The following is a 13207-nucleotide window of genomic DNA, read 5'->3' on the forward strand; positions in this document are numbered from 1 at the left end:
GATGTTATCCATCGTGACTGAGAGATGAAGAGTATGGATTGTCGAAGGCTGAAACTGTACTCATTCACCTCATTATTGGACTTGGTATCTCATTATTTTGACTTAGTATCTCATTATTTTGACTTAACAAGTCATTATTTTGACTTAGTATCTCATTATTTTGACTTAGCAAGTCATTATTTTGACGTAGTATCTCATTATTTTGACTTAGTAAGTCATTATTTTGACTTAGTATCTCATAATTTTGACTTAGTATCTCATAATTTTGACTTAGTAAATCATTATTTTGACTTAGTATCTCATAATTTTGACTTAGTATCATTATTTTGACTTAGTAAGTCATAATTTTGACTTAGTATCTCATTATTTTGATTTAGTAAGTCATTATTTTGACTTAGTATCTCATTATTTTGACTTAGTAAGTCATTATTTGGACTTAGTATCTCATTATTTTGACTTAGTATCTCATTGTTTTTGACTTATTAGATCTTATTTTTTTCCATCAAGTGGCGGAAATGGGCTTCCATAGTGACAGAGACCTCTGCTGATCTCACAAGGAAAAAACAAACAAAAAAAACATCAGCACCATCTAGTGGACCAAAACAGCAACTGATTTTATTATTCTAGTACCAAAAGTTGGGGAGGCTCTAAAAAATTTGTGGTTATCCCAGTTGGACCTTTGTGAAAACAGCAGCCCGTTCCAGGAAGAACAAGGTGGGTGATGAAGAAAAGAACAAACGCAATAACATTGTCATCCCCTGTGTGTCTGGGGTATCTGAAAAACTCAGGAGGATCTTCAACAAACACCGCATCCCTTTGTATTTCAAACACAGTAACACACTCAGACAAAGACTGGTACATCCAAAAGACCGTACACCACACACCCAGAAGAGCAACCTGGTGTACGCTGTCCAATGAAGTGAGGAATGCCCAGACTTGTACATTGGTGAAACAAAACAACCACTAAACAAACACATGGCCTAACACAAAAGGGCTAACTCGTCAGGGCAAGACTCAGCTGTCTATTTACACCTCAAGGAGAAAGTACACTCCTTTGAAGGCAGCAATGTGCACATTTTGGACAGGGAAGACAGATGGTTTGAAAGAGGTGTAAAAGAAGCCATCTATGTGAAATTGGAAAAACCATCTCTCAATAGAGGAGGAGGTCTGCGACACCACCTATCCCCCACCTATAATGTTGTCCTTTCATCCTTGCCCAGGAGGTTTAACAACTTAACTTCTAAAAACAATGGTCATTCACAAATGGCCTCATGTGACTCTAACGACTCCAAGGACCACCGTTGCAGCAGGAGTTTCCACGACCGTCGTTGACACACCATTGGAGCACTAACGAATCAGTGACATCATTGCCCTTGTGAAGACCTCCTCAGGGGTTAAATACCTGGGTGTTTTCCACACCAATTTGTCAGACTAGTTCCAGCCTAGTCAGACAAGCATGAACTGATGAAGCCTCTTGGATTAAAGGTGAAATGTCTTCTAAGACAAAACTAAGTCCAGTTGCGTTCGATTCAGTTGCCTTGAGATAACTATGACCTGGATGAATGAGAATATCCACAGGCATTAAACTGTGTATTTGCCAAAATTTAAAATGTATAGCAAGTGTTACAACTGACCCTCTGCCTGTTAATGAACTTCACCCATGGGGTATGTTGCAACATTTCACCTCCACCATTGTAGAAAAAGGTAAGTACTAGGAAAAAAAACAACTTAATTTGTAGCAGAGTTGTACACGTTAAAATAAAACAAACAAAAAAACCCCAACAATTTCACTGTTTTAATACATTAGCCATAACTAAAATGTGTTAGGTTGTGCCCCACTCTCTCCTACAGTTGCTGAAAATTCAGACAATATTTTTATTTTGTATGTATGCTAGTGTATGCAAGTATTTTTTTTTTTAAATCATTATTATTATTATTATTATTTTTATTATTATTATTTTTTTTTTTTTTTAGAAATGGCGCCCGTAGCAGTAACTCGGCTCCTCGCCTTGATCTCACTGACTGTGGCCCTAGACAACGGATTGCTGAGGACTCCACCTATGGGATGGATGGCCTGGGAACGCTTTCGCTGTGAAATTGACTGTAAAAATGACCCAGAGAACTGCATCAGGTCCAATTGATTGGGGAATTTCTGTGATTAAAATTATCCTGGATATTCTAAGCAAAGATATTGAAAGCTTAATCACTAACAACATAAAATACTCAGGTAGAAACCAATCAATATCCAGCAATTACAGAGGGCATGACAAAGACAATTCGGTCAGTTGCTAGAGTGAGAGGAAAATAGGGGACTGTGTCAGATTACAACATGATTTCATCCAATTTTATCTCACAGAAATATGTCAGATGACTAAAACCTCTTAACACAGCATTACGTTGTGGTGGCATGTATTGTGTTGAAATCACATGGTGGCAGCACAGTGGGTCTGGGCACCAAAACTCCTTTGTTAGGTTTAGTAAGAGACTGTGTTTTTGGTTAAAATAACTCTTAATATATATTTTTTTAATCTACGGGATGCAAATACATAATGTAACAATACTACATAAAACATGTAAGTATGTTATCTTAAAATAAGTCGACACGTAGTGGGTAAAAGTCCATTGTTTATTTGACCCATCTACCACCCCGACCTTCTCCCTATGCAGACTTTCTCACTCAATATACCATTTATGGGGCTGTAGCAGTAACCACCACCCACTGTGTGATGATGTTGAACCAGGAAATTCGTACACCACACCAAAGCATCCAAATTGACTTTCCATTGGCACAGTTTCTGTGATGCTGGCAGGTAATTTCAACACAATATGGGCCACCACATAATGTGAAAGAAAGAGGTTGTGGTCTTTTCATGTATTTCTGTGATCCCTGCTCGTCATATTTTGACGCTTGGGCAGAATCTCCTAACGCAAATTTAATGATGCTTGGGGCAGCCTTTTGCATTGTATCTTGAAACAGATGCCATCGGCAGATCTTGATAGAAGGGTTGGCAGTAAGTCATGTTATCTTTCAATTGGTGTAAGATCAACCCTACCTCTTGAGCTACAGCTGCCCCAAAATATGCCATTTAAATTTGTTTCCAATAGCACGGTGCATTCAAAACTTTTTGTTATGTACCAAATTTGTACAGTGGGGAAAACTGTGCAGAAAAATTAAATGCATGCAATCTCATGGATAGGAATTGTTTTGGTGATATACAGGTATGTATGTGTTGGACTCAGAAAAAAAAGATTTTGATTCATTGCCTCACAGTTGTTGGGACTTATGGGTGAAAACATTAAGTGCTCTAGAAATGGCCCCATGGCGGTGCCATTCACACCCAAAAAAAAAAATCTTCCTTGGCCAATGACTTAACCTCCACATTTCATGGAACCTTGTTTAAAACACAAATGATGCAGAAAATGTGACTTAAATGTACATAAATGTGTTTCATGAATGGCTGACAAAGTCTTTTCCTTTCCTTGATCCACAGCGAGAGTCTGTTCAGAGACATGGCCGACCGGCTTGCTGAGGATGGCTGGAAGGAGCTGGGCTATGAGTATGTAATCATAGACGATTGTTGGATGTCCATGCTGAGAGATGAACAGGGGAGGCTGCAGCCTGAACCCTCCAGGTTGATATACTCTGCTCACTTTGCAGATTCAGTATGTCTGTGTTCCATCAATATTCATTATGGTGCAATTATTTCTCTTGAAAGCACTGCAGTAGAGACTTCCAGATTCAGTAATTTAAATTGTTTTGATGACCTCCTGAAGTAAAATGTTTAGGGTCGTGTATCTTTCCCTTTAAAGGGATAGTGCACCCAAAAATGAAAATTCAGCCATTATCTACTCACCCATATGCCGATGGAGGCCCTGGTGAAGTTTTAGAGTCCTCACATCCCTTGCGGAGATCGGCGGGTGGAGCGGCTAGCACACCTAATTGTAGACGGCGCCCCAGACTAACGTCCAAGAACACAAAATTAAATCCACAGAGTACCTCCATACTGCTCATCTGTAGTGATCCAAGTGTGCTGCAGCCGCGACACAAAAAGTTGTTTCGAAAAACGTCATATGAACTCTGTTTTTAGCCTCACTGTAGCCTGTAGCTCTGACTGCTTCTCTGTGCTCCGCGCTCACGTGTGCATGCCTGCGCGAGACCAGCGAAAGCATGAGCTTTGCTCACCCGCGTTTACATCACGTGACACGTGCACCGCAGGGAGGGACAACAGTAACCACAGAGCTAAAAGATAATTTGCACTACGGTCTTTTAGCAAAGGACAGCCCAACATGCCTGAAGACTTTGAAACTGAGGAGGAACAGCATTTCTTTGTAGCAAAAAAGCCTACTGAATGTATACACATGCTGCTTTTGCTTTTTAATGATTATAACAGTGAAAAAAAGACCTACCCTGCTGTACAGGAACCAGTGAAGGGAAGCAGGGAAACTTTGCTGATATTCAACCAGCTGTGTGTCAACGTATTGTGCGCAGACAAACGTTTTTTGACTTCTTCCACAGCCCCACAACAGTCCAGCTGCCAGTCTGGGTGCTGGGAGTGGCACGGGGGTGAAGCTAAGCACTGTTCATCTGCAAACACTGCAATGCCACACAGCTGGTTCAATATCAGCAAAGTTTCCCTTTATATTCATTGTCTTCTGTGGCGATCAGCATTGATGTGGTGGTTCACTTTTACTCTGTGATCTGTAGGCTTTAGCTTCAATCTTTATTTTGTTACCTTGATTTCGTTGCTGTCAGTCTGACATCCTGAATATATCCTTCAAATGCATATTGTAGACCCTTCTGTCTGCTTCTGTCTGAAATCGCTTTTTTGTTTTTCCAAAAATTTTAGAGTATTTCTCCAGGGAGTGCAGTTAGCAACAGTGGGAGCGCCATGCCAGTCTACCTCCGAAACCGAAAGTTTGTCGGACTTAGCAACAGTAACTAAGGGGGGCGAGCCTAAGCGAAGGGTGAATTATGAGCGACATCATCAGACCCTTGAATGAAGTTGGCTGCTTCAAATTGTATGAGATAAAATGGTACGAAAAGTGTCTGGGACTGCGAGACAGTAAAATGTTAATGTGTGGAATGTAAATGATACTCTGTGATCTTATCAAGGAAAATACAGAAAAATTATAAATACTATCCAAAACTTCTCTACCAGCCGAGACATAATATAACATATAGGTGTCACTAGGCTATATCAGAATCAGAGAATCAGAATCAGCTTTATTCACCAAGTTTGTGTGTACATACAAGGAATTTGAATCCGGTAGACTTGCTCTCAATGTATCAGAATTGACATAAGTACTCAAATTTAGACAAAATGCGTGACATCAGTTGTGAATAATTTTTTGTTATTTAGTTGGATGATGATGAAACTACTCTGAATATGTCACATAAAGGACTTTAAAGTAATCTCAGACTGTTTTTGCTAATGAAATAAAGGGTGTAAAAGTAGCCTTTTCAATGACAGATGAGGTCTGTTTGACCCATATGTTGCATTTATAATAACGGGAGCCAATTAACAGTGTGTGGATTATTTTTTAGATAAAATATTATCTTTTCTTTGTTCTCATCACACGTGTATTGTCAGCCACAGTGATGGAATCAGAGTGTAAAAGTAGCAGCACTATAGCAGCTATAGCAGCTCACCCAAATGATTTTTTTTCTCCTGTTTTAGTTTCATAATATTTAGAGACCTGAAGAAGTAAGGTTAGTTAGTAATTCACAAAAGTAAATAAAAAATGTAACAGCAAAATAAGTGCAATTTTGTGTAGTGTAAATGTTTTTATTCCTGGGATCCTATCAAGCACACAATATACTTGTGTGTATATGTTTGCATAGCTGTGATAGTTTGTGTGACATACATACTTTTTACATGCCCGTTTCCTGTAATCCCTTATCTAGTGCAGTAAAATGAAATTATCTAGTGCATAAAATCAAATTGGATGCACCCAGCTTTTGTGAGGTGCTTTTACACCTATAGTTCAGTTCATTTGGTCACACCAGAGGTAAAAATGATACATTGTTGCATTTTAGTTTTGGTTTGGTTCCTCTTCACAATGACTGTATGCAAACAAACCAGTAAACATGAAGTTCTACTGACTGACAGGTAACTCATTGATTGGACAGTTTGTCATCCTGCATCATCAGGACCCACTTGGGGAAAGCAAATTCTGGTGACTGACAGAAGTTTCTGCTGCAGCACTTAAATGCTTCTGAAGTCTTTATATTTATGTTCTTTGGTTTCACAAAGACCTCGGAGAGAAATAACCGATTGTAAGCAATGTCATGTTATTTATTGGACTGTAAATCAATGGCATGTTATGAATAAAGACTAACATTGAGACAGGATGAAAAGAAGGCGTCTTGTTCAGTAGGTTAGGTGTGAAAGCACCCTAAGTATACATGGGGCCTGTTTAACTGAAACATCTGTATAGTCCGGGGTCAAGTTTGAATTTAATTTAAATGAATCCTTACTTACCTCCAGGTTTCCAGGGGGCATTGCAAAACTGGCAAAGTATATCCATGACCGTGGGCTAAAGCTGGGTATCTATGCAGACATTGGTACTCAGACATGTATGGGATTCCCTGGCACCACACTGGATAAAATCGAGATTGATGCCCTGACCTTTGCTAGCTGGGGGGTAGACTATCTGAAGTTTGATGGCTGTTCCTCAAATTCTGTGGAACAAATGCTGGGTAAGAGCATACTAACCTTCTTAGTAGTATGGAATGAAGTCAGTGAAAACCTACAATTCTTTTGTAAAAGAAACCATGAGGAATTGTAGACGAGCCATACCAAGTGTTTTTGTGTTTCACACAGGTTACCCTCTGATGTCCAAGGCTTTGAATGCTACAGGCAGACCTATGGCCTTCTCCTGTAGTTGGCCTGTCTATGTGGGAGGCCTTCCACCTAACGTGAGTGTCATCCCTTCGTCACTGTCAAAAAAAGATGTTGGGTCACTGGGACTCACTGGGACTGTTCTGAAACAAGACTGGATAAAGACAATCGCTCCACTGAAACTAGAAAAAAAAGTTTATTTGTATTGATGACATATTTCATAATTGTTTTACATAAAGATAAATTTAGAACTCATTAAGAGACAAAATAATTTGATAAGTTTAAAATTTTTAGTCATGTGGCAGCATGGATGGCAATCCATGAATGACAATGCTGGTCTGTTGGTCCACCACTCCACAGGTCCAGACTGAAATATCTCAACATCATCTGGATGCATTACTATGGCATTTGTATAGATATTCATGTTTCACCTAATTAGAATCAGCTTTATTGTTCACACACCATTTGCACTGCTTTCAATGTACTTACACAGAAATAACCAAAACACTATCTGCTTAACATCGGCATGTAGTATGCTGAAGTTGAGAAATGTTGAGGCCGAGTGCTGCCTCATAGTTGCCAGCATGGCTGTAGACCTGTAGACCTGTAGACTTGTAATCTTGTCTGCTTTTGACTCGGCCATTTAATGAACCTTCGCACAGTCAAACATGAACAAACCAGCATGTAGCTTTCTATGCTGTTTACATAATTCTTAAGGAGATGACACATTTTGCTTTGTTGTGTTTCCCTGCTCCCACCAGGTGAATTACTCTTTCCTGGGTGATATTTGTAACCTGTGGAGGAATTACTACGATATCCAAGACTCATGGGATAGTGTGCAAGGCATTGTTGAGTGGTTCTCCAACAACCAGGATGATCTGCAGCCTGCTGCAGGGCCTGGACGATGGAATGATCCTGACATGGTATGATGGGTTTGTCTTCATTATTGATCCTAAAACATTACACAACTGATCATGGGGGCATCCAGAACACTAACTACTATCTCTCAAGGGCTCTGTCTACACCTTGTACAGTATTTACATGCCTCCTGGGTGATCGGATCACAAATGGACAACTCTAAGTACTGATGTGAATGCACTCAATGTGTCCTCAATGCATCTTGACATCCATTCGCTCAGACCCTATTTGGAGGTGGTCTGGGGCACCTATGGCTGAATTCTTTCAACAACCCCAAATTTGTCCTGGGCCACATTACAGGACTGCCTAATCAAGTGACGTCCTTGCTTAATCGACTTTTGCCGCTGTTACACAGGTGAGACACAGCGCTGAAGGACTATCTCCAGAGCTACTGTGAACAGTCATTTCAACGTCTGCCTGGTTATCATGAGCTAATACAGAAGCAGTGGTTAAACAGTCCCAACAATCTCACACCAACACTGAAACAGCTCACCTCTGTTGTTAAAACGGTTAATAATGTAAGCCATGTGATGCTAACAGTAAACTTGGCCCTCTCGTTGCGTGTGCAGGCAGACTCTCATCAACTGTTCCCGGCTTGGAGCTCAGTAGTCAGTAGTACTACTACTCAGTAGTAGTAGGAGTCATCAGCAGTAGTCTCCTAATGATGGTGAATGAAATGATATCCATGTTTATCTGCATAAACAACAGGGAAGTGAGATTCGTTCACAAGTGGTTACTGGAGACACACATGGAGACGTATTCTAACACCAGGTTTGAACAGACAGACAGAGAGATCCACCTGTGATCGGATCACCAAAAATGCATGATAATACAAGATGTAAAAAGGGTCAAGGTGCATTCGCTTCCAAGGTCACCCTTTTCAAAACCATATATGTTTTCCTTACTGCATTTTTGTATTTACCTTGTTTGGGTTCATACTGTTCAATTGTATGTAAACCTCAACTCATAGAGTCTCATTGACTAATGTCACAGGGAAAGTCATCCTTTCCCTGTGACATTACCTTTGTCCATAATGATGTGTTACATTTGAAGACACATTGTTTCTGCTGCTTAAGCCTATCATTCACACTAAGCTGTTGTGTTTCACATGTAAAGATGGTCCTTTTCAAAAATGCTAGATGAACCTGAATCAGCATTCGTGTTGTAGAGAAGGAAAACACATCTTCAAAACTATGATGTCTGCTCTCACAGATGAGTGGCTGATGTGTGGCGGCAATGTTAAGGGGCCCCTTATCTCTTCCTTCTCAGCTCTTGTTTGCCTTACTGTATACACATTTACTGCCCATGCCTCACATACCTCTGATATCTCTCTTCAGCTCATTATTGGAAACTTTGGTCTGAGTGAGGACCAGGCTTGCTCTCAGATGGCTCTGTGGGCTATAATGGCTGCACCACTCATCATGTCCAATGACCTTCGAAACCTGGATAAAAGCGCGACGGCCATCCTGCAAAACAAAGTGGCCATTGCCATCAACCAGGACCCTATGGGGATCCAGGGAAGACGCCTGCTGCAGGTCATCATCATTATTAAGACATGACCTTTTTTTTTTTTGTTACAGAAATTATACAATGATTAATACACTAATGTTAAAGGTCCTGAAACGTCAGGCAATTTGGGGATTTGGAGTCACAGTGGCGCTATAACAAATCAGGGAGTGTATTTTTAAGAAACAGTCTCACATTATGTGTGTTTGTGTGTGTTGTTGCACAGGAGAAGAGCCATATTGAGGTGTTCTGGAGGCCTCTATCTCAATCAGCAAGTGCCCTTGTGTTCCTGAGTCGACGGACAGATATGCCCTACCTCTACCACACCTGTCTGGCTAAACTCAACTATGATGCTGGCAACTATGAGGTTTGCACACCCTCTATGTCTTACCCTGTGTATTCATCTTTGAATTGAAAAGATTAGTTTATTAATGGATTAGTCAGTCAACAAAATGAATTAACAATTTTAATAATCAATTAATTGTTGTAGTTCATTTATCAAGAGAAAATGCCAAATAGTCTCTGGTTCCAGCTTCTCCAGATAGTTTCTGCTAAATATTGTTAGCCACTGCCAACAGGGGATACTTGGATGTGTGATGTGCAGGGGGAAGGATTAGTCCGAACAAGGAATATAATGTTTATATTCGTTTACTGAAGATTTGCAGACTTGTACATACTGGGGAACGCTCTAACTCCAGTGCAGACGAACTTTGAAAGTCCTCAACAGAGCCACCGAGCGACCACGATAACACATGTACAAAAAGCGCTTAACACACCTACGTAATTCTGGTAGGGAGGTGACATTTCCATAACAAATACTGCTATTATTTTAACATGCTATATTAACTAAATTTAACAGAATTTACTAAATAACATGGGGCATAGTAACACTTCTGACATTAATACTACCATTATTACCCTACTTTCCTCTTGAAAGCATGCTGAGTCCCTTCGATACCAACTAATGTAACAGTAAATTACACAAAAGAAATTCAGTCAAAACTGAAATCACATCCTAAACTGGTTTGGAACACTTTCTCTGCATTTAGACAACTACTTTTTAACTGTTAGGTATTTCTCCATAATAGGCACATATTTCCCGTCCCTTAAGAGTTTTTCCTGGTGGGTGGTCTTTGGTTGTCCTTGTCTGAGTCGGAGGTGCACATTTCCCCCTGGTCTTGGTGTATTGTGGGCTTCCTGCACCTGCATGCTGCGACCTGTCGCTTACCTTTTCTTCTTTGATGCCTGGGAGTGGCAGACCCAGGTGAACCCAGTCCATTGTCACTAATACTACGGGTGGAACAATCCTGACCGCATTTGGTGGCGGAAAACTTACCAGAGCTGATACATCCGCAGCGGGCCCAGTTTTGGGCCCCCAGTGGTAAGTTTCTCCTCCACTTTTGGTTGAAAATCTGCCGTTTCACCGCTGTGGGCTTTTGTACAGAGCTCGAGCAAGTAAATTGTATCCCTGCTCTCAGACGACCTTAATGTGGCCGACGTCAGCTCTGCTCCTCTGTGCCTGTCGTTTCTGTCTTTGGTGTTTACTCCTCTTTCCAGCTCCACTTATGGCCCCATTAGCGGAGGTTGCTGAGCTGAAAGGTGAACTGCGATCCATTGAGCGGCTCATCGAGGATCTCCTCCAGTGGCAGACGGAGCTCTGTTCCTGGCTAACGACTCTTGAGTCTGCGGGTAGCCAACGGCCCTTGGCCTCGCCTGCAGCAGCTACCCATGCTGACGTCCCTGGCCTGACTTTACCTTTTCCCGAATCCTGGATGTCTGTTGTTAAGGGTCACAAAAGGCTCTCTCTCCCCCCATATGACCGGCCCGGTATCGGTGGTGATGATATCCCACTCTCTAACTTCTTCTCTCCTCTGGCTGAGCTGCCGCCATAACCTGCCCTCTCCCCTATTCCACCTCCTGCTCACGGAGCAGTCTGTGTCAGGCCTGCCATCAGAAAGCGCTCCACACCCGACAGTTTCACTCTGTCTTCTGGCTCACCGTCCCCATCATCCAGCAGATCTTCTCTCGAATAAATGTTGCTGGTCAGGGAAAAAGTCACCATATTCATAGGATATAATACAAAAAAGCTAGACTGTGTGTGACAGCAGGAAGAGCGTAAAAAGTAGCGTAAAAAGATAGAGAACTCAACACACACACGGGAGCAACTAATTGCAGCTTGTGTATACAAGCGCATGCGCACTAAACCAGATTATGGTGACATCTTGTACAGGCATGCTTCGGTAGCGACTTTAAAACCCCTTGATGCTGTCTACCATTCTGCACTCAGGTTCATTACTGGTAGACTCACAAGTCAGTCTTTAGACTCTTTGCTTAACTAAAGACTGATGTCTTTCTCCCTGATTTTGTGTTTAGATGGGCGGATACAATTTCAGAGTTTAAAAAAACTCCCTACGTTGCAGAACCAATAGTAAATCCACAGGGCGGTCCTTCGGTGGCTCGCTGAACTCTTGTGCTCGTAAAACATAGTCCAACTGCGTTAAAAGTTTTAAACAAAGTCGCTGTAAGTCCTTCATTTCCACTGAGATGGATGGATGCTGAGAGTTAAATCTCTCGGCATGCCGAGAGTTTAATCTCTCGGCATCCATTTTGAAGCTCTCTGTGTGTTTGTGTCCTTGCAGACGAGAGAAGGGGGAGCGCACATTTCCGGGAGGACGTGTCCTTTTCAAAAATGCAAGAGGCGTTGCTTTGTTGCCGGCCGTTTTCTCCGATGTTTTAAACACACTTTAGAAAGGAGTGTCCCCAGACTGTCAGAAGGCGGAGATCTCTGACTGTCTGGTGGCGAGACTACATTACTGGTGATGCTTATAACATTCATAACTGCACCCTGTACAAAAAAGTTGGGTTGTCCTCTCTCTGAGAGGCGAGATTTGCACATGTATCTGTTTATTTACAAGGCCCTTATTGGAAAGCTGCCTTCTTACATTAATTCCATGATAGTTTGGTCCACTGGACCACATTACACGAGAATTAATGACTGGCTTACACTCTACATCACTAATGTTCATACAGAGCTTGGAAGAACTGCTTTTGGCTCCTTTGCACCATCAACCTGGAACACACTACAAAGCACTTTAAAAATGAATTCATTGGTAACTCTTGGTCATTTTAAATCCACAGTCTCAAACCTTTTAACTTCTGTTTGTACCTGTTTTTAATTGATTTTGTTGTTACTCTATTTTAATTGTATTTATATGTTTGTTTTATTGATTGTCCTCTTTCTTGCTTGACGTCATTGCAAATGAGGGCTTTGCCCTCAATGATTTTCGAGTTTGAATAAAGACAAATAAATAAATAAATAAATAATATGGTTAGTCAACTCAGGCTGTTGTGCAGCGGGGTTTGGGTGGTGTGACTGGCTCCTGACACTGGAGGACTTTGTGCCTCTGCCTTCTGATCCATGTAGGGAATCACATCAACTCATGTAAGGCTTGAGCCGATCATGGTGCACAATCTTCTTGTCACGCTGAGTCAAGATTTCAGAGCACAGGGCCACAGCAAGCTCTGACAATACATGGGCCTTTCCAGGGGGATTGTAACTTGGGACTGAAACCCTTTTTTTTTGTGCTGTCCCTTACCCCCAATTTCAACATACTTCATCAGCGGCGCGCAGCGCAGCGACGTGGATCTGGAGCGACCGACGACGTGTACCCTCGCCGATGCGTTTCTGGAGCGTCGAGCAGTGTAGCGGAGCTGCAAGCTCACGTGGGAACTGCGAGATCACGCGATAAAAAGCAATTGATAAAGTGTAGGGCTGTATTAATATTGCCTCGGTGTGTGAATATGCAAAAACGATGTCGGACTCCGTAGTTTTCTCTGGACCCCTCCCAAATCTGACCACTGATGACATGTTTAGCCGCATGTCATCATTTAATCGCTGGCTGTCCAGGTGGTGTCCAGCAAATGATGTGGGTTTCGTTAAT

The 13207-nt window shown here is 41.6% G+C and overlaps 1 protein-coding gene across 5 annotated transcripts in view; it reads left to right on the forward strand.

The window, feature by feature from the left end:
- Positions 1-13207, forward strand: part of LOC126391220 (alpha-N-acetylgalactosaminidase-like) — a 44426-nt gene that overhangs the window by 6143 nt on the left and 25076 nt on the right. For 4 of the 5 annotated variants that reach the window (XM_050045829.1, XM_050045831.1, XM_050045832.1 and 1 more), the window contains exons 2-8: positions 1975-2131; positions 3492-3557; positions 6489-6700; positions 6825-6919; positions 7604-7765; positions 9098-9295; positions 9493-9633. In XM_050045829.1, the coding sequence (XP_049901786.1) occupies positions 1977-2131; positions 3492-3557; positions 6489-6700; positions 6825-6919; positions 7604-7765; positions 9098-9295; positions 9493-9633 (1029 nt within the window). In that variant the 5' untranslated portion in view covers positions 1975-1976. Of the gene's footprint in view, positions 1-1972; positions 2132-3491; positions 3558-6488; positions 6701-6824; positions 6920-7603; positions 7766-9097; positions 9296-9492; positions 9634-13207 lie in introns of those variants that run through there. The other variant, XM_050045833.1, reaches the window with a different exon arrangement.

Source organism: Epinephelus moara, chromosome 6 (assembly GCF_006386435.1).
Source record: "Epinephelus moara isolate mb chromosome 6, YSFRI_EMoa_1.0, whole genome shotgun sequence".
In the NCBI taxonomy this organism is placed as follows: domain Eukaryota; kingdom Metazoa; phylum Chordata; class Actinopteri; order Perciformes; family Serranidae; genus Epinephelus; species Epinephelus moara.